At 40.1% G+C, this 18,946-nt stretch overlaps 1 protein-coding gene across 2 annotated transcripts in view; it reads left to right on the top strand.

The window, feature by feature from the left end:
• The window catches only part of taok2b (TAO kinase 2b), a 37,071-nt gene continuing 18,125 nt past the window's right edge, over window positions 1–18,946 (top strand). Inside the window, exons 1-16 of one of the 2 annotated variants that reach the window (XM_084740280.1) lie at window positions 1–572; window positions 4,411–4,551; window positions 5,955–6,026; window positions 6,124–6,225; window positions 7,705–7,750; window positions 7,848–7,944; window positions 8,242–8,355; window positions 10,125–10,216; window positions 10,387–10,480; window positions 12,093–12,174; window positions 13,080–13,247; window positions 15,961–16,167; window positions 16,949–17,157; window positions 17,787–17,964; window positions 18,051–18,179; window positions 18,273–18,476. In XM_084740280.1, coding sequence (XP_084596406.1) covers window positions 4,420–4,551; window positions 5,955–6,026; window positions 6,124–6,225; window positions 7,705–7,750; window positions 7,848–7,944; window positions 8,242–8,355; window positions 10,125–10,216; window positions 10,387–10,480; window positions 12,093–12,174; window positions 13,080–13,247; window positions 15,961–16,167; window positions 16,949–17,157; window positions 17,787–17,964; window positions 18,051–18,179; window positions 18,273–18,476 — 1,926 coding nt within the window. In that variant the 5' untranslated portion in view covers window positions 1–572; window positions 4,411–4,419. The remainder of the gene's footprint in view (window positions 573–4,410; window positions 4,552–5,954; window positions 6,027–6,123; window positions 6,226–7,704; window positions 7,751–7,847; window positions 7,945–8,241; window positions 8,356–10,124; window positions 10,217–10,386; window positions 10,481–12,092; window positions 12,175–13,079; window positions 13,248–15,960; window positions 16,168–16,948; window positions 17,158–17,786; window positions 17,965–18,050; window positions 18,180–18,272; window positions 18,477–18,946) is intronic. The other variant, XM_084740279.1, reaches the window with a different exon arrangement.

Below are 18,946 nucleotides of genomic sequence, written 5' to 3' on the forward strand. Positions count from 1 at the left end.
TCCGTTTTCCTTTCGGCTCCCGCCCCGCTCCGCCATCATGAAGTCCTGAACAAAAACGGATGAGAGTCGAGCAAAATGGGGATAAGACGGACTGGAGATGAAATCCGCCGACAACACTAACGTAATGACAGCACACAGTGGAGCACGGAGCGGAGCCGTGGAAATTAATGAACCAGTGTCCCATTGAAAACGTCCCGGGCAGCTCCTGGCGTTACGTTATTTAGTTAGCCGTGAAGCTAACAGCAGCTAGAGCTAGCCTCTGATTTTCTTTGGAAGACAGCTCTGCTACTGTTAGCTAGCTGGCTACTGGCTCGTTTAGCTGGCAGGCGTCAGTCAGCTAGCTGTCACTTTAATTGACTGGCACTTTACTCATGTCAAGTCGTGCAGAGCTGTCCAATTGACTGGGAGCATCAGGATGGAGAGGCGTTTGAGTAAAAGCATCAACAGGCAGAATGTGGTTTGTTCGTGTTGAATAGACATCAGTGCCGAGGAAAGGGGAGTGAGACCAATATTTTCCAGCCAGGCCAGTTAGCTAGCTCCAGAGCTAGCTACAGTGGATCCCAAAAGCCACGGTAAGACATGTTATAAATCATTCAGCATGCTAAAGCAGCCGAATGCGCTTCTCTGCCTCTGTTTGCAGGGAAAGGAGCAGCTAGCATCATTAACCACCTCATTTTCACATCATGGAGACGTTGACATTGACATGTAGGCTTGTTGTTGGCCTGCAGCCTGAACACCCAGCCAGTTGGAGTTGTTGTTGTGTACTGTTGAATATATGTCATGCATTTATTTGGTGAGCAAGAGCAAAGCTACCCTAATTGACCAGCGAAGTGCAAAAGCCATGTAGCTTGGCTCAATTGAGATGCTCACTGTACATGATACTAGTGGCAAGCACCTATCTACATAATTACTTCTCTGTCTCACCAGCCAAGGACAATGTGTATTTTGTTTTCTAAAATATGTCCAGGGTGCTCCAACGCTGTAAAATCGCCTATAGCATAGAGAGATCATCTCGGATGAAACCGCATAATTGTAGTATAATGTTGCCTCCTTTGTGTGCCAGAGTATGACATGGATGGTTTCTTAAAAAATAGATTTCTTTAGGCTTGGTTGCAAGATTTGAGAACTTCTCATTTTCAAAGGGAACCACATGCTTCCCCTTTGACAGCAGCAACATGACCATAAAAGAAATGTTTCAGTGATGCATGGTCATTTTGAAGTGCCTTGAAATACTGAAATGAAGGCCCAGCTGGTAAGTTGCACCACAGTATGGAGCATATGCTACATTGCCACATTAATCCCATGATGCATCCCATTATATACCCTGTGCCAGGCTGGTAACTGGACAGACAGTCCATCACGCAAATGAGGAGTTGCTGCCTGCACTACAGCTTCATTTATAAGCATAAACTATTTGCAGTTAATATTCATGTTTTAGAAATTGTTTGAGTTTAAATGTCATTCTTCTCTTTGAAAATGAGAGACTTCAGTAGACAACCTTCATAAGCAGTCTGACTCTGTGTCACTAACACTGAACCAGAATAATGAGTGTTTTTATTTGCTGATGTTAGTGTTTTTCTGAAGCTGTATTCTTGTAAATTATGTGAAGTTGAGGTTAAAAAGGCTAAAATTATAATTTTATTATGTAGGCCTTCTGCACCAGTACACATCTAATATGATAACCACAGTGCTTTTATTTAAAGGCAAAATATGCTGGATTTTCCCTAAAAATAATGCATAGACGCATACAAAAATAATCCCTCTCAATCATCACCCACAACCCACCAGGAGTGTATGGCGGTGCCTGCTTCTGCAGAGACCTCACCCACCACCCAAATCTTCTTATTTTCTTATTATTTTGCTGAGCTTTGGACACTTGACCAGCTCAGAGTGTTAGTATGTAACATCCTGGGAATGAGACTTAATAATCAACTATCTTAATGATGGGTTTCCAATCAGTCATCCTGTTATTAATTATGATTTCTAATGCAAAATAAATTAATTTTACTTAAGACTTCAGAAACACAAACTATAAATGAGCTAATCTGAAATAATAGGAGATATGGCAGCATTTCTATAGACAATACCTGATCGAATCTTTCCTGGTAGATTTTAGACAATTGCAGACATCACATGTGACAAATCCATTGTCTCAGGGTTTATAGTGTCATATCGCCTGACCCCATAGGGAATCATACAAAACTGATCGACTCAGTGATCAGTTTCATCCTTTAATACCCTTATCTGAGTCTCCAAAGCCGAATATTTATTACATAATGCTTCATCCTATCACGAACACCACTCCTTTGGCTGTATTTCCATAACTGGTCAGGAAACCTCTGATGACCTTTAGAGAGTTATCACACTCGGTAGTGGATACAGGACCATATGCTTTAAAAGCAAAGGTAAAACATGTGGTAACACTGTTCCGACAAAGTAGGCAAATCATGAGCCTGTTAAACTGGTTGGCAGTTTAGTTATCTTGTGAAATTTGGCCTGCTGTTGTCTACTGCTTTTTTCAGAGATATCTGTATGAGAGCTAAGCTGATGAATTGTTCAGATTGACGCTGTAACACGCCTTGTTGCTCTGTATGTATGTATGTTGGTCACAGTCCTTTAAGAAAAACAAGGCTAATCCAAGGAATCTGTATCAAGATTGTTGAGTTGATAAATCTTCATTTAATTTTTGAAATTCAAAAATATCAGTATCAGCCAGGGTATATACTGTACTGCATAGTAGGGCTCGTGTGTTGGCAAGACTCTGTCAATACAATACATATTCAGTATTTTGTGATATATTGCAATACTGTAAGCAAGCTATTTTGTCTGTTTAGTATTAGATTTCCTTCATGAGCTTGACTTTAAAGAGGCATCTAACAGTGAGCTTGCAGGTTGCAAACACCTCATCTTACTCTTCCCTTCCAAGCATGTAGGAGAACCTACAGTGGCCATGTAAACCCACAATGTCTGTATCTAGAGCCAGTGTTTGGTTTGTCTGTTCTGGGCTACTATATATACATGATTGTGCAAGGTGGCAGCCTCTGTGGAAAGGTCCTGCCATGTTCGCCTCTGCAGATATAAATGGCTCATTCTAAGGTAACAAAAACACAATGATTCTTATTTTCAGGTGATTGTGCACTAATGAAAAGATACTTATGAATAGTATATTAAATGTCTGCCAATAAATCACTGTATATCTGACACAGTGGACCTTTAATTGATAAGTTTCTGTTGGACATAACAATGTATTTAGTATTAACATCACAATGTAAGCATATACAATGGTCACATAACAAAACATGCAATGTAAGAACGCAAATCAGATTAAACATATCACTGCTTGATAGAAAATTATAGGAAAGAAGTTTTTTTTTCATAACTAATCTTAAATACAAAGCCTCTTGTCCACCTGGTTTTTGTAGCCAGATTTTAGAGTGTTTCGTTGACTGGTTGACTGGCACGCTGTCAAACTGCCATGGCCACGTCGTTGAGTGTGCGGGTGGTGAAGGACCAGTGAATGACTTGTCAAAATCATTGTGGGATAGATTTGTTTTGTTTAGCATACAATGGCAATATGAAGCGTTTTGTGTGGATGTTTGAATCTTACCATGGTGAGTGAGGAAGCTGGAAGTAACCATTAAAACACAGTAGCTATATGTACCATTTTAAGATATTTTGTATCTGTAAAAAAAACAGTATACAATGTGAAAACTGTATAATTTCCAATTGGATCTCCACAAGCAAAAAACCTACATACAGCTTACTGTATCTGGTGAAATTATTGTAATTTACTGTGAATACTTCAGTGTTAATTGTGAAAACGAGCAATACAGCAGTGTGTTTTCCCAGTATTGTTAAGCCTTATATTCCTGGTGGAGAGACAGATGGATGATGATAGATGAATGAATGGGTGGGTGGATGGATGGTCATTTTCAAGCTGATGGGCACTTTGATATTTTCCACCCATGTGAGCCAACACAGATTATCATTTTTGTAGTCTTAGACAGTGAAGATGCAAATGTAGAGTAGGAGATGCTTTTTAAACATGAATCAAAGAGACTCGACCCTGTGCAGTGGAAAAGCCGACAAGCTGCAGACAAGCATGTTGATCCTTGGTTAGACCAGCAGAGCTAGCAGCCCTTTGACATTAGAAAGTGTAATTCAGTATTAATATAAACATAATATATAAGTGAGATTAGAACGGTGCAGTATGTATTTTATAAAATCAAAACTTATGTTAAATACATACAATGCAAAAACACATGCAATTAATAATTTAAAGTTCACAAAGAAGTCAGTGTCCATATTTCCAAGGTGGCTCATGTTTCCAACACCAATGTCAAACACCAATGTGATCCCCCCCCAAATAACAGATGTTCACCCAGTATGTCTCTTTTCCACGCTGACCAGGCGCTGGCCATGCCGTCGAGTGTGCGGGCCGGGAGCCTGAAGGACCCGGAGGTGGCTGAGCTGTTCTTCAGGGAGGATCCCGAGAAGCTCTTCACAGACCTGAGGGAGATCGGCCATGGGAGCTTCGGAGCAGTCTACTTCGTAAGTTACCTTCCTCCTTCTTTGGCTCTGTAAAAGTAATGGGATATTGGTACCACTGTGGACACAGTTTGCATGTATGTGTTAGAGTCCTTAAGTGTATTTTTTTTCTGTCAATACACATAATGTATGCTGCATATGTGACGTAAATTGTATGTCCTTCATCTCTGTCAATTTGAGCTGTATGAATTGCAGAATTGTTGCAGATTTATGTTTGAATATTTATCAGGCAGGGTAATTTAGTAGTGGTAGGTGGTAGGTTTTGTTAGCAGCTAACAGTGTGCCTATATAAATAAATGTGTAAAATGTGAATATTGGCATCTAATTTTTAGGCAACTGATAAACAGCCCATCTGAAAATGATGTTTAGTCACATAACACTCACACACTGTAGTGGGAAGCTTTTGAATGTGGTCTGCATCATAGAAAGGATTTCTTTGACTGTTATTAATCACTTAATCTAAACTACTCTAATCAGTTACTCTTTAAATCAAAACACTAGGGGTAAACTGACCCTGTTAGATTTGAATTTTGCCTTGTGACTATTTTTGATATCATATAGACAGAAAAAAATCAAATTTAGTTCAGTAAAAAGTTGTACCAGCTCAGGCTATAGCAAATCGTTGCTACAAGTGATAATACAACACAAAAACTCTTCCTCTGAGCTTGAAAAAAACAGCCCATTATTGAGATTGGATTAGATTAGTCTTTATTGCATCCCTGAAGTTTGTCTTGGACATTTGAGAGAACATGGATAACATGGCCACACAGAGACAATCACACTACAGTTAGCAGCATACAGTGTGATGCCCAAATCCTTACACACCAAGAATACTGCACAATGCCCTACATTGTGTAGTCACAGCGGTGAGTCTAGGCTGGGTCAAAGTGATTAATTGTATGGAAAGTAATCATAACAGAGCAGAATAGCTGACAGACAATGGTAAGAGTGATGTTGTGGGTCAGAGATGTTGTCTGTTAGACAGGAAGGAAGGTGGTGGTGGTGTTGGTGGTGGTGGTGATGATGATGATGGTACTGTCAATAAACATATCAGCTAAAGATGAAAGGTGGCAGGAGAGAAGAATGAGGTAAAAGCATGGTGCGAGTCAAGGACAAAGGACAAACTCACAAGTGGTGGATGAAAAGGCCTGTTTAATGAAGGGTGAAAAGGAGCTAGTCATGGATGAAGGCATCAACGGGAGAGGGCAGAAGAGACGAGGGAAGGAAGCTCAGCAGAAATCCTTGTTTTATATAATGGTGATCTCTTTGTTGGCTCTGATGTGAAAAAAAATGCTGATGAATCTCAGAGTTTTTACTGAAACTGGCTCAGAAATAAAGCAGGGTCATCTATACTGTAAAGACTTCAAAGGAGTATTTATCGTTTTTCGTCACCCTTTCTACATCAGGCCCATGACATCCGCACCAATGAGGTGGTTGCCATCAAGAAGATGTCCTATAGTGGCAAACAGTCCAATGAGGTAAGACCTGGCAACTCTCTTATCCTTCACCCATATCAAAGATCAGTTTATCGGTCAGCTTTGCTCATCAATGATTGTGGCTCTGCCTGTGTTCCAGAAATGGCAGGATATCGTCAAGGAAGTGAAGTTCCTCCAGAAGCTGCGCCACCCCAACACTGTTGAGTACCGTGGCTGCTACCTGAGAGAGCACACGGCATGGGTGGGTTTCTGTGTGTGTTAACTGTGAATTGATAGAGCGGTGCACATCTACAGCAGTTCTTTACACCATCTACATCACATTCATGAAATGCATTATTCTGTATGTACAGAAGTTTCTTCTCAGTATGTGAAACCTGTTACTTTGGTCGATGAAACAACAACATAAAGTCCCCATGTTCTTTGTATTTATTGTTGCGTGACTCTGATGTTTGAGTTGAATGTAATCAATGGAAAAAGTGGAGAACTCCAGAACGACTGTCTCCACAGTTAACGATCTGCTGAGTGTTTTATGTTTATTTATTTCTGCTTTAGAACATAACTGCTATGAAACCATTATCAAATCAAATTTTATTTCTCTCCCTTACTCTCTCCTTTCCTTTTTTTGTCTTTTGTCTCTCTCAACAACAAAACTTAACCTTGTTTTTAACAATCATATCACAAAAAGAAATGCTGGCCCCTCATCCTAATATCGATATTATTTTTTCACTGAATTGATACAAAAGTTGTAATTGCCACTGAATCTGTGTGACAAATGGCTAACAATCATCCCAGCAAACATTCTGAACCAACAGAACCTGGAGCTAATGTACGAAACCTATTTAGTCACTGGTTCCTCTGGTTGAAACAGAGGCTTAGCTCAAGAGTTCCTCAAAAAGTTGTTGGTACCCTGGGAAAGTTGCTGTAATAGAGATACCCTGAAACATAAACTGATTGCAACTATCTGCTGTGTTGTATAAGTGTGTTGCCTGGTAGCCTGCTGCTTCGAGTTATGGTTACATTATATTAGCCTAAACAGTTTAGCTGTTAGCATTTGAACCCTGCAAATGTTGTGCATTTCAGAATGACACAACATGAACTGAAATTCACTGTTTCCTCCTTTCATCTGAAAAGTTCAATGCTACTGCCTGCATACCTTTTTAAATTTGGTTTACTGTTCTTTTCAACAAGTCGAAGCAGAGCTGTTGCTGCAGCTGCACTTGTTCAGCAGCTTTCTTCTTTCTTTGGCATTTAATGGCAGACTACAATCCTTGTAGGCTGTGGTTTATGCCGTCTCAGGTCCGGAAGAATTGGAAAAAAGGGGTACCATCACATTTTGAGAATTTTGTATAGACTTATGCTGAAGTATCTCATGACATCCCTGGTATACAGTACTATTATTAGTATTAATACTCTTAATTAATTACTATTCTTACAGTACCCAATGACAGATAACCCAAATGTAATACATTTAACCACTCACGTTGATCAACTTCTACTGTGTGTAGGAGTTGGCTTCAGACCTCCATTTTGATTTGGACATAAGAACACTTTTCTGAGCTTTACCTTTAGTTCAGCTCTCACACTTTAATAAATGTACTGAACTCTCAAAAACGCTTTCCATTTGGGTCAAGTGTTGAAAAAGTTCTTAACGTCAAGTGTGCTCCTGGGTTAGGCTCCCTAAAATAGCATGATTTTAACACCGCTTCTGCCTCTCTCCTAGCTGGTGATGGAGTACTGCCTGGGCTCAGCTTCTGACCTCTTAGAAGGTATGTAGGAAAGAAAATGAGTAATTAAGAAGTACTATTGAGTTAATTAATTATTTCATGTAAACAATGCCTGATATCCCCTAATGTCTCCTCTCAGTCCACAAGAAACCCCTACAGGAAGTGGAAATAGCTGCCATAACCCATGGTGCATTGCAGGGATTGGTGTATCTTCACTCTCACAACATGATTCACAGGTAACCCCCATTCCTTTTCTCACTATCTGGATCTATTCTGCTCTCCTCGCCCACACTTCTGACTAGAGACAAAACAAATACAGGGGAGAAAAGCACAAACTGTGCTGCCGAAGATAAGCTTATGCAATGGTGTATGTGCTCACACACTGTTACAGCAGCACATTTTAGCGCATCGTGCTGCTCCCCAGCCTCTGACAATACATTTTTATATGTCTCACTGTTTGTTTTGTCTCCCTCACAGTTCTACTGACCAGTCATTTTCTCCTATCTGATCACTTCTCTCTCTCGCTCTCTCAGGGATGTGAAGGCAGGAAACATCTTGCTAACAGAGCCAGGTCAGGTCAAACTGGGAGACTTTGGCTCTGCTTCCATTGTTGCCCCTGCCAACTCCTTTGTGGGAACACCTTACTGGTAAGATGTCAGACTTCTTACTCATAATGTTGTCATCCTTTATATTAGATGATGGTTTTAGAAGTTTCTTCTGTTGGATTAATAAGAATTTCACCAAATTATGATCTTGCAAAGCTTTGCACCTGACTCATGTCAGTATTAGTCTGCTTTTCCAAGTAGACTTTTACAAAAAAAAATTGTCCCAGCTTAAAAAAAATGTCATCAACCCTCAGGATTTTCTTAAGCCCTGCCAAAAACAGTTGTAAACCAGATTAGGTATCCTTCAAGCATGTTCATATATTACAGTACACATGAAAGCCATTTTTAAAGTTGTAATCCTTAAGAGTCCTGGTTGATTTAGAGACGGTCCTGGTTACCATGGTAACAGCACGTGTGGTTTAATACTTCAGGTCCCAGAATTCTTGGGACAACAAACACTCCTCGTGCTGCTACTTCAAGCTGTCCGCTGTCTTGTTTTGTTGGTGCCGTTTTGATGAGTTTTAATTGGTGCTGTGCCACAATGACAAATGCGTTGTATTTCCTTTGACTGTGTCACAATAAAAGGTACTCCATGTTTCGCCACTGGAATTCTTTTATTGTGAAGCAGACATAGTGTAAAAGATTTAACAGCGAACAATGAGGTTTCTGGGTTGCCTCTGAAATTCACTGCAGTGTTTCTGATGGAATCACAAGTGTATGTCACAAATGCTGCGATCGACTTCGGCGCATTGAAACCAAGACATTAGTCAAAGTGAAATGAAAACAAAGAATTTTATAAATGTATTGTTTTTATTATTATTTTATTTTTTTACATTAAAGCTACTTCACAGAGTTTTGAACTGGTTATGAAACAGTTACAATTTAATATTGATGCCTCTATATAACCTAGATAGGTCAACGAGAGCATCCATAAGATGATAAGCTATTTCTCTATAGTTATTCTTATTCTTCAACTGTGTTGGATTCTCCTTAAAATCAGATCGGATGATACCATGTTTGCATTTTCCCAGCTTAAGTTACAATGAGTAGTATGTTAGCTAGGAGGAGATTTTTATTTATATAACTTTTACATAACTAAATTTTTGATGTTATATTTTATTATGGTGGAAACACTTCTGCTTTTGCTGACAGTCCTCCAAAATCAACAAAATATAAACTCATATTACTTCAGAGAAAATACTTTGTCTTCACCCTAGTCACAAAAAGCACCACTTTTCTCCTTGTAGCCCAAATGGTATCTGATCATGTAGGTGGCTTCAGTTTTATGAACGATACACTGAACTTCAAACAGCTGACTACTGTCCTCTGGTTGTCCTTCATGTATTGTCACACTTATGAAGGAAAAAGTTTCCAACAAGGTGTGGTGGCCTGAAAGTCTGATTCAAATTCATTCAAAACATGCAGCAGAGTAAAGCTCAAACTTTAACAACATTGATTTGCAGAGTAACTGAGTTTAATGTTTGTTTTTTTTCACTGACTGGTGTCTCTTTACATATAATTTATTCGTATTTGTGAAATGTGTTTAGTATTTTACTGTCAGTCAACAAATCCTTTCAGTAGCACTACAGGCATATTTCTTTCACAAGGGCATCAGATTCCACTATTCATCATCTACAGGTTGCTGTTGTTATTGTACATGAGGCAGTCTAACCCTCATAATGTTCATGTCTATTCATGTGGTGTTGATGTCGGGAGGGACAGCGAGCCCTGAGGCGGTGTTCTCTGTTGGTCCAGGATCAAAGGAAAAGAGCTGGAAATGGCTGAATTGCTTTGTTGTATCCTCCATGCAGGATGGCCCCTGAGGTGATCCTGGCCATGGACGAGGGTCAGTACGACGGGAAGGTGGATGTGTGGTCACTTGGCATTACCTGCATAGAGCTGGGTAAGAGATGGCCCTAAAATGGCCCACAAATGTGTTTTTATGTGTTCACAAAGCTGAAAGCATCCAACCCTTTTCTTTGCTTTCTCCTCTCTTCTTCTTTTTTTTGTTCTTGCTCTTTATCTGCCACTCTGTGTCTCTGTCATGCTATGTCGTGCTTTGTCACTCTCTAGCGGAAAGGAAGCCTCCTCTGTTCAACATGAATGCTATGAGTGCCTTATACCACATCGCCCAGAATGAGAGCCCTGTGTTGCAGTCTAATCACTGGTGAGAGTCAGTCCAAACCAGTCTATGTCCTTTTAGGCAAATAAGACCTATGTTGCACCATGAGTTTGAGTTATGCTGCTTGAGATTATGTTATACATGTTGCTTTTATGAAAGAGCTTCTAATGTTTTTTTCTTTTAACATAATGTTATTTAAAGGATTGAGTACGGATTGAGTTTTTGATTTTATGACATAAATTTGATGGATTTTAGTAAAACCATGGCTGACAAGAGCTGATTAAAGAAGCAACGCGTAAACTTTGGCCAGAACTTGAATTTAAGATGATCAAAAGATGAACTATCATTATCAATAGAATGTGAGGTATGAAGTATGTCACAGATGTTTGTGTATTGTGTTGCAGACCAGCCAGCTTTGGCCTGCCCTGTCTAGTAATACCACTTTATGCCTCAAGAGGCAGAAGTCCAATCCAGGACTGAACAGTTAATTGAAATTTTATAAAAATCCCAATATAGCCTTTTGCAATTTTCGCATCACAGGACGTGCAGTATTTTTAAACACAAAATGTGTGTTAAAATAGCATTTTATAGCATGCTGCAGATATGTCCTGGCCAATGCATCATATTACAAAGACTTACCACTTAGATTGTATTATAAAGATACCTATGTTTGATACTGAACCCTGCAAAAATAACACCATAAGTATTTTAATATGTTTACAGGATGTCAAAGGAAATATTTTTACACCTATCGCCTGTAAGAAACTGTCATGTTCTAGACAAGTTTCTCTCTTTAACCTAATTAAGAGGAGCTTTTTCATAAAACACACTTGACAGAAACAAAATACAACTCTCCAAAAACATCCTGGTTCTGCTGAAAATAAACTCCTTATCCATCGTGTACCCTCCTGTCCCCGCATGCGATCCTCATCGCTCCTGGAGTCACAGTCCTGTTCGGAGCCATTGTAAATCACCTCAGTACAGGGCCTCTGTCAGTCTCAGCAGCTGAATTCACTAGGAGGCTGGCTGACTGAGCTAATGGCAGCTAATAGGCTAGCTTGTTACAGCAGAGAGTTTAGTGAGCAGCATTTACTGGTGATATGCTACCCCCTGTTTGTTTGGAGTTACCTTAGACGGGTGGCCATGTTTACACATTGGTTCTTTAAGCAATTAAAAATTAGATCAACTTGTAACAATTATGACATGCTTGTCAGAAGAGGGCATTTGCAGCTTCAGTCTGTTCTGATGTAGTTTCTATGTAAGCGTTTGTGACTTGATGCTTGCAGATCTCAGTGAATCAAGAAGCACATGCCGAATGGTAACAACTAAGTTTTATTTTTGTTCAGTATAAACAAAACCCACAAGACTCTTATAGTGTGCTGTAAGAAAGGGCTGATTTTACAGGCTCTTAAGCTAATTGCTTTGTGACATCTTGTAATAAACTACAACATTGATTTAAAAAAAAAGAAGTGAAAGTCAATATTTTATTATGAGAAAGTCACCTCAAAGAACTATTAAAAACATTATATAAAAATTAGACCACCTGATTTCATGAATTTATGTTACAGTTAGAACAACACTTACAAGCTATTTTCATTTATTAGAACATCATTTGTCTCAAGGGAGTTTTTATAATTATTTTTTTTATCATTTTCAGGTCGGATTATTTCCGCAATTTTGTGGACTCCTGTTTGCAGAAGATCGCCCAGGACAGACCTACCTCTGATGTGCTGCTCAAGGTACAGGGCGTCAAAAGAATTGTTTGATGTTGTACATGAAGGCTGGCAGAGACATGTGATTGCCTCTTTGTCAGAGACCGTCTTTGTGATCATGCAAGAGGAAATCTGAATTGTAAATATAGTACAATAAAATAAAGTGCTCCCCTTTTATCTTCAGTTACAACCTGCTGCAACCAGCTGTTCATCGTTACTTAATACAGTAGTCTCGCTTTACATTTGTTATTACTTTTGGCTCAAGTGTGCGCTGGCATAACAAGCAGGTCAGCTGTTGCTGTTGGGGAGACAAATCATTCACTGAGCACTTGAGCTTCAAAAGGAAATATCAAAGCGAAACACTGAGTGGAGGTGTAATGTGTGAGCATCGGTGTGATCATCAGCAGGAAGTAGGCAGAGTAGCTCACAGCACATTCTGTTCAACTGCCAGTGATGATGGCCGTGTGCTTAATTTGTGTAATATATTCTGATTTGGTCAGTTGAATTAGTGTAAACAAACAGAAATCCATAGTGGCTGCAGTATGCTGCAGATTTTGTCATAAAAAAATACACACTTTCTAACACAGTATTGCTGGCTGAGCTGAGACAAAACTCCACACACCAGCCAGATCAATATAATAGGTAAGAAGTTACACAACCACTGAATTCAGCCCTGAGAGTCACAGTGGGAATGATCACGTCATGAAAGAGCAGACTGTAGGAGCCCCGTCTCCTTTCTTCTATGTTATTAATAGATGTTTTACAGAAAGTGCCTCCAACTGTTTTGGTTGATGAGCAAAATCTCAGTGTAAAAGAAAATAATCAACATCTTAACCACCAACCATAGCTGACCTTGATCACAGAATCCTGTGATTATTGAATTGTTCACATTGTCTCTGTCCCCCGTTCTCTCGCCCTTTCTGTCCACCCAGCACCATTTCCTATGCAGAGAGCGTCCCATGACGGTTGTGATGGATCTGATTGCCCGCACCAAGGATGCTGTCCGCGAGCTGGACAACCTTCAGTACCGGAAGATGAAGAAAATCCTCTTCCATGAGGCACACAACGGTCCCGCGCCAGAAGGAGGTGATGAGGAAGAGGTAAGAATGGGACAGAGGGAGATGAAGAGACATGAAGCTAAAAACACAGGGCAGTCGATAGGTGAGCGACACAGTGACTGATGGAATAAATAATGACTACTTTAGGCTTTCAGCTCTTGATTTATGTCCACATCAAGCCATTCTGGCCCTGATCCTGATCAAAGTCCTTTAACACTGAGTATCTGCCCTTACTGAGTCAGATCAAATACTTGGATTAAATTAAATGTTTATTGAATCTGTATCTGCCACACTGAAATAAAATCTATAGCCTCTTTAATCTGACACACCTAATTTGTCTAAATACTGAAGGACCTGGTTGAAAACTAAAGTTTATATGGTTAAATTATCGATATGACTAAAAGTTTAAGTGGAGAAAGCGACTCTAGAAAATACGAATCACTCTGTTGGTGTGAAACACTCTTGTACATTGGTGTAACAGAGTGGCAACCTGTAGAAGTCACATCAGTTATCACTAATGTTAATTAGCGATAACTGATGTGACTTTTACTGGCGCCAAAACATCCAGCTACTATCTGGATGTACTGGATGTTTTGTACTCTGCTTTTGGCTAATGAGAAAGAGAGAGCTGGAGTCAGAATTTAGCCAATCTTGTATTTTGCCAATCTGGGTGTCAGAACTCTGAGTCAGTCGCCCTAGTGCGCCAAATACAGTCATACAGTTAAATATTCCCTTGCATATGCAAGAAAAATGCTTGCAGTGGATGCAGGCTGTCATAAATGAGAACAGGCGAGGTGGACAAAACAGTAGAGTTAAGTAAAGTAAGGATTTGCATTTGTTCAGCTTTATTTTAGCCGATACCAATCCTTTTAAATATGCCCAGGTCAGCACTGATACTGATCCTCGGGATCAGCTCTGGTCATCTCCACTCTTAACATTACAGTTCATTGCTTTGAATGGTATATTTTTTATTCTTTTGGAAAGGGAAACCGGCTTGCATTACCAAAAGATGGTGCAATGTGTTGCCATGTATTGCATTTCCTGTTAACGACAATCGTGAAAGAACACTTTAAAAAACACACTTGAAAAGACTCAATGAGATGGTCTTCTTTGCCAGTGTCTCTGTGGGGGAGGGCTGAGGTGTTGAAAATGAATATTCCCCCAAGACTGTTGTTTATTATATCCGCCCTAGCTATGCAGTTCCCATTAAGTTAGTTCAAGGAGTTAAATTCTGTGTTTTCAGCCATTCTGTGATGTAATAAGAAACCCAAAATAAGGATCTGTCAAAGCCAGGGAATAAGGGTGGCCTCACTGTGCCAAACATTTACCAGTATTATTTATCTTACAATGCCAGATATCCTGTTGCTAGGGGTTATGGTAACCCTACTTAAAAGGCAGCCGAGAATGACTTCAGAGACAAATTATTGACAATCTCAGCAAAAAGGTATCTTTGACTTCTTTGTAGTTTCATCCAAATTCTCCTGAAGAACTTGATAATCCAGTAATTAATTTCTCTTGGAGAATTTTATTTTCAGCACTGGCAAACCATTAGCCACATGGCAAAGCTCTAATATTAAGTGTCTGGGAGATAGAACCGGGGTTAGGAAAATAGTTATATTAATATTAATTTCTAGGAACAGTGCAACCTGAATTATGTTTTTTCTGCCTTACCAACAAATAAACTCTACAAGTAAATCTAAAATGCATAAAGAGATGCAGACAGAGAAGGATGTATATGTTATGGGCTGTTGTTACCAGGAAAGGTGGTTTCTAGTATATATGAATTTGTGCGCCTCTCTACTGTGGGTTACCCCCATTTTCATAGCCACATTACAGAGAATATGGATACTAAAACTATATCAAAATATGTCAGTCACAAAAAAACACCATTTAAATGCAATAAAATGAATGACAGTCTCGGATAAATGCTGGCATTCTGTAAAAGTGGTGACTAATTCCTTTACAGAGATCCTCCAGGTTGATGGTCCCAAATGTCCAGTATGGTGTATACCAGGGATAGATATTTTACATGTGAGGAAAATGAGATGTGCAACATTGGGTTGTGTCACTTTTAAACTGAAAATTGTTATGAATTCGAAGATAAGAACTTCATCCTGTTTTTGCTTGACCAGTTGGTTGGAAGACTTTATACCTTTTATCGGGGTCGAGAAGGACTGTGGGATACAGTAAGGTCATATTTGACCATTATGGTTTTTGGGAAATTTTGTCAAAAGACTCAATGAACAGACTGTACAGAGGTCTTGTGTTTATCACTTCACATTTCACTAGGAAATACCACAAACACTTCACAACCGAGTCCCTGTAATAACACCAAAGTTTGTAGAAAGAAGTATCAGGGTCTGTAGGGGAAAAACAGCTGGTTTTAACATCCATCCTGCCTTTGTATTTTACCTCTCAATGTATATTGTGAACTTAGGACCCCTTCCTCTCCATACAAAGGCCTTTGTTTCCATCAGCATTTAATTCTAGTTGGTTGCCCCCCTCCCAAAAGGAAATGAAGGAATTCAGAGAATGTGTGGCTGCACTTGGCCTGTGTGTCACTGTTAGTATGTTTCATATTTTGCTGTGTGCTCAGAAAGGTTTTCATAGGATAAGCACATTTATGTACACGGCTACCACTGCTACTTTCACCATATCAAGTAAAAAAAAAAAAGCACCATCCTGTCAGTGTGTTTTCTTTCCCCAGAATCTTTAAATTGTTTTGATTAAACTTCCTTTCTTTTCTCTCCACCAGGATGTGGAGCAGTATATGTTGCGCACAGGCACAGTCAACAGCATGGAGAGCTCCCACTCTCTGCCGTCCATGTCAATCAGCGCCAGCTCGCAGAGCAGCTCGGTCAACAGCCTGGCAGACGGCTCTGATGACAGCGGCGAGATGGCCATGATGCAGGAGGGCGAGCACACTGTCACCTCCAACAGCTCTGTCCTGCACAAACCCCTGGTCAGTCCAAATGTTTAATTGAATAATGAGGAGGAGGAGGAGTGTGAAGGGTCCTGTCCCTCATTAAGCCCGCTGTGTCCATCCGTTTCTCATAGAACCAAGTGTGTATCTTAAAAGAGAAAACCAAAAGGCCTGTAAGGGTGGTCTAAAATGGTTGAAAATTCATGCTGAGCTCAAGAGTTATTCTGTTACTCTTTCAGGTTTGTGAATATAGACATTTGGACAATCGCTCTTAAACTCAACCAGTTATTGTCATTATGCCTTGTAGGTTTGAACTGACAGTATATGAATTCACTCAGAAAAGTACACCTATACTTTCACATTTGATGTTTAGTTTTCTTGCCAAATTGGCCTTAGATTTAATTCAACTGTGACATTTAAAAGTCTTACATTTAACTTGCTGATACATGTAGACACCCTGCTACTGTATACAGTATAGTCACTGCAGATGTCCAAGGAAGAAACTGTTCCATTGTCAGACCAGTTTTACACATGCAAACTTGCACCATCCACAGGAAATGGAAGGTAATAGCAGCTCCAGTTTAGACCTGCAGATGCACAATAGACATGTTAGTGTTGCCACCTGCAGAGCAGAAGCAGAAAATCTCCACACAGCAGACCAGCTGCCAAAGCTTCAAGTTTTAGTGAATCCTCACTGAGACAAAACCCCAAAATCAGGATTACATTTAATTAAAGGGTGACTCAAGTCAGTTGAAAATTCCTATCCTTAGTCACTTCCCCTCTTTTCTCTTTCCCCGTCTGCTTGGTCTCCACTGTGTAGAGCCATGACAACATCTATGATGATCCCTATCAGCCAGAGGTCGACTCACAACGAGAGGCCTCATCTGCTGGTGGCGGCGGAGGAGGAGGGGGAGGAGGGAGGCGCCGTCGAGGCAGAGACCATTTTGCCACCATCAGGACAGCCTCGCTCGTCACCCGGCAGATCCAGGAACATGAGCAGGGCTCTGCCCTGAGAGAGCAAATGTCTGGGTAAGGTGGTGATTGTCAATCAAGGCTTTTAGCAGCCAAAATGTAATAACTGTTAATGTAATAGCTGCCATGTAATAATGTAATGTATTTTTTTGTTATTAATGTAAGAAAAGTTGATACTTGAAGATGCTACATCTCAAGTAAAAAAAGACCACAGTTTCTTTTCATAAAAAATAACCCCACAAATAATAGAATATCCAGTCACTAATGTAATAACTTACTGCATCATGGGCAAAAAGTCATTGTTATTAATTCAGAAACTTTATTACATTATTGGATAGTTATTACATTAAAGCCACTCACACTTTATAACTCTTCATGCATTAAAAAGGAGGTTATTAACAGTAGCTGTTACATTACTGGCTGCTAGAGCTGGTATACTGTACATGCCATATATTGCTTTAAAAAGAAGAGAAAACAAACACTTGTCAAGTTTATTTGTGTAGCTCTTACTCATACTCACAGCTTGAAGGGCTTAAAATCTGGGAATAAAACAGACTCTGAACTTCACACAGTAAACCTTCAGTGAAAACCTTGTTATAAATAAAAGCCGGTCTTGATGTGTCAGTGTCTCTTGAGAGTTTCACTTCTTCCTCCTGGCTAACTTGATGCCCTGTGTCTCCTCACAGGTACAAGCGAATGCGGCGGCAGCACCAGAAGCAGCTGATGGGCCTGGAGAACAAACTTAAGGCGGAGATGGATGAGCACCAGCTGAGACTTGACAAAGAGCTGGAGAACCAGAGGAACAGCTTCTCCATGGAGGGAGAGAAACTGTCCAAGAAGCACCAGGTTATCCTGGAGAAGGAGGTGAGCCAGTGGAGGAGTGAAAGTACCACTTGTGTGCTTCTTATGACCCTGATGGTAGTGACAGTGTATGCTGTTTTGTTTTCCAGACAAAGGCAGTCCTGGCTGAGGAGAAAAAGTTCCAGCAGCACATATTGGCCCAGCAGAAGAAGGAGTTGACCAGTCTGCTGGAATCCCAGAAAAGACAGTATCGACAACGCAAAGAGCAGCTCAAAGAGGTGCTTCTAGGTTGCATCATGCTAACATCGCACTAACAGCCTGAATTTTTCTCCTAATGCTGCTCTACTTTCTCTTCTTTATTTCCATTCAAGGAACTGAATGAAAACCAGTCAACGCCAAAGCGGGAGAAACAGGAGTGGTTGGTGCATCAGAAGGAGTGTCTGCAGCAGCTGCAGGCAGAGGAGGAGGCGGGCCTGCTGCGACGGCAGAGGCAGTATTATGAGCTACAGTGTCGCCAGTACAAGAGGAAGATGCTGCTGGCCCGCCACAACCTGGAGCAGGATCTGCTCCGAGAGGTAGTGTTTTTAGTTTTGATTGGTGTGTGAAGGTTGGATCAACAGTTCAGTTCTTCCTAAAAACATATTTTAAGTAGCCAGCAGTCCAGTAAAATTCATCAGTTTAACTGATAACACAGACAAACGTAGACCTGGTCTTACAGAGAAACCAGTGAAGCCAATATTGAGTTGTCATAAACACTGTTTCTTCTTACTTAACTATCAAATAAAACAGATTTAATGGGGTTTCAGTGTTTCCTAGAGCCTATATCAGCCTGGATGTCTGGTCTCCTGCAGGCCGGGGAACTTGGTCATGTTGATCCATATAGCACACACCGAGAGATTTATTGTTTAAATTTTCTACATTCACCCTCAACACTGACTGGACATCCACATGAAAAGAGCCCTTTCCTTTAAAAATGGCCATAGAGTTCAATCAATACCTTTCATAGCCAGAACTGGATGAAATATAATTTACTATTCTTTTTTTC

The sequence above is a fragment of the Lutjanus erythropterus genome, chromosome 17, assembly GCF_056507025.1.
Source record: "Lutjanus erythropterus isolate fLutEry1 chromosome 17, fLutEry1.hap2, whole genome shotgun sequence".
Lineage (NCBI taxonomy): Eukaryota > Metazoa > Chordata > Actinopteri > Lutjaniformes > Lutjanidae > Lutjanus > Lutjanus erythropterus.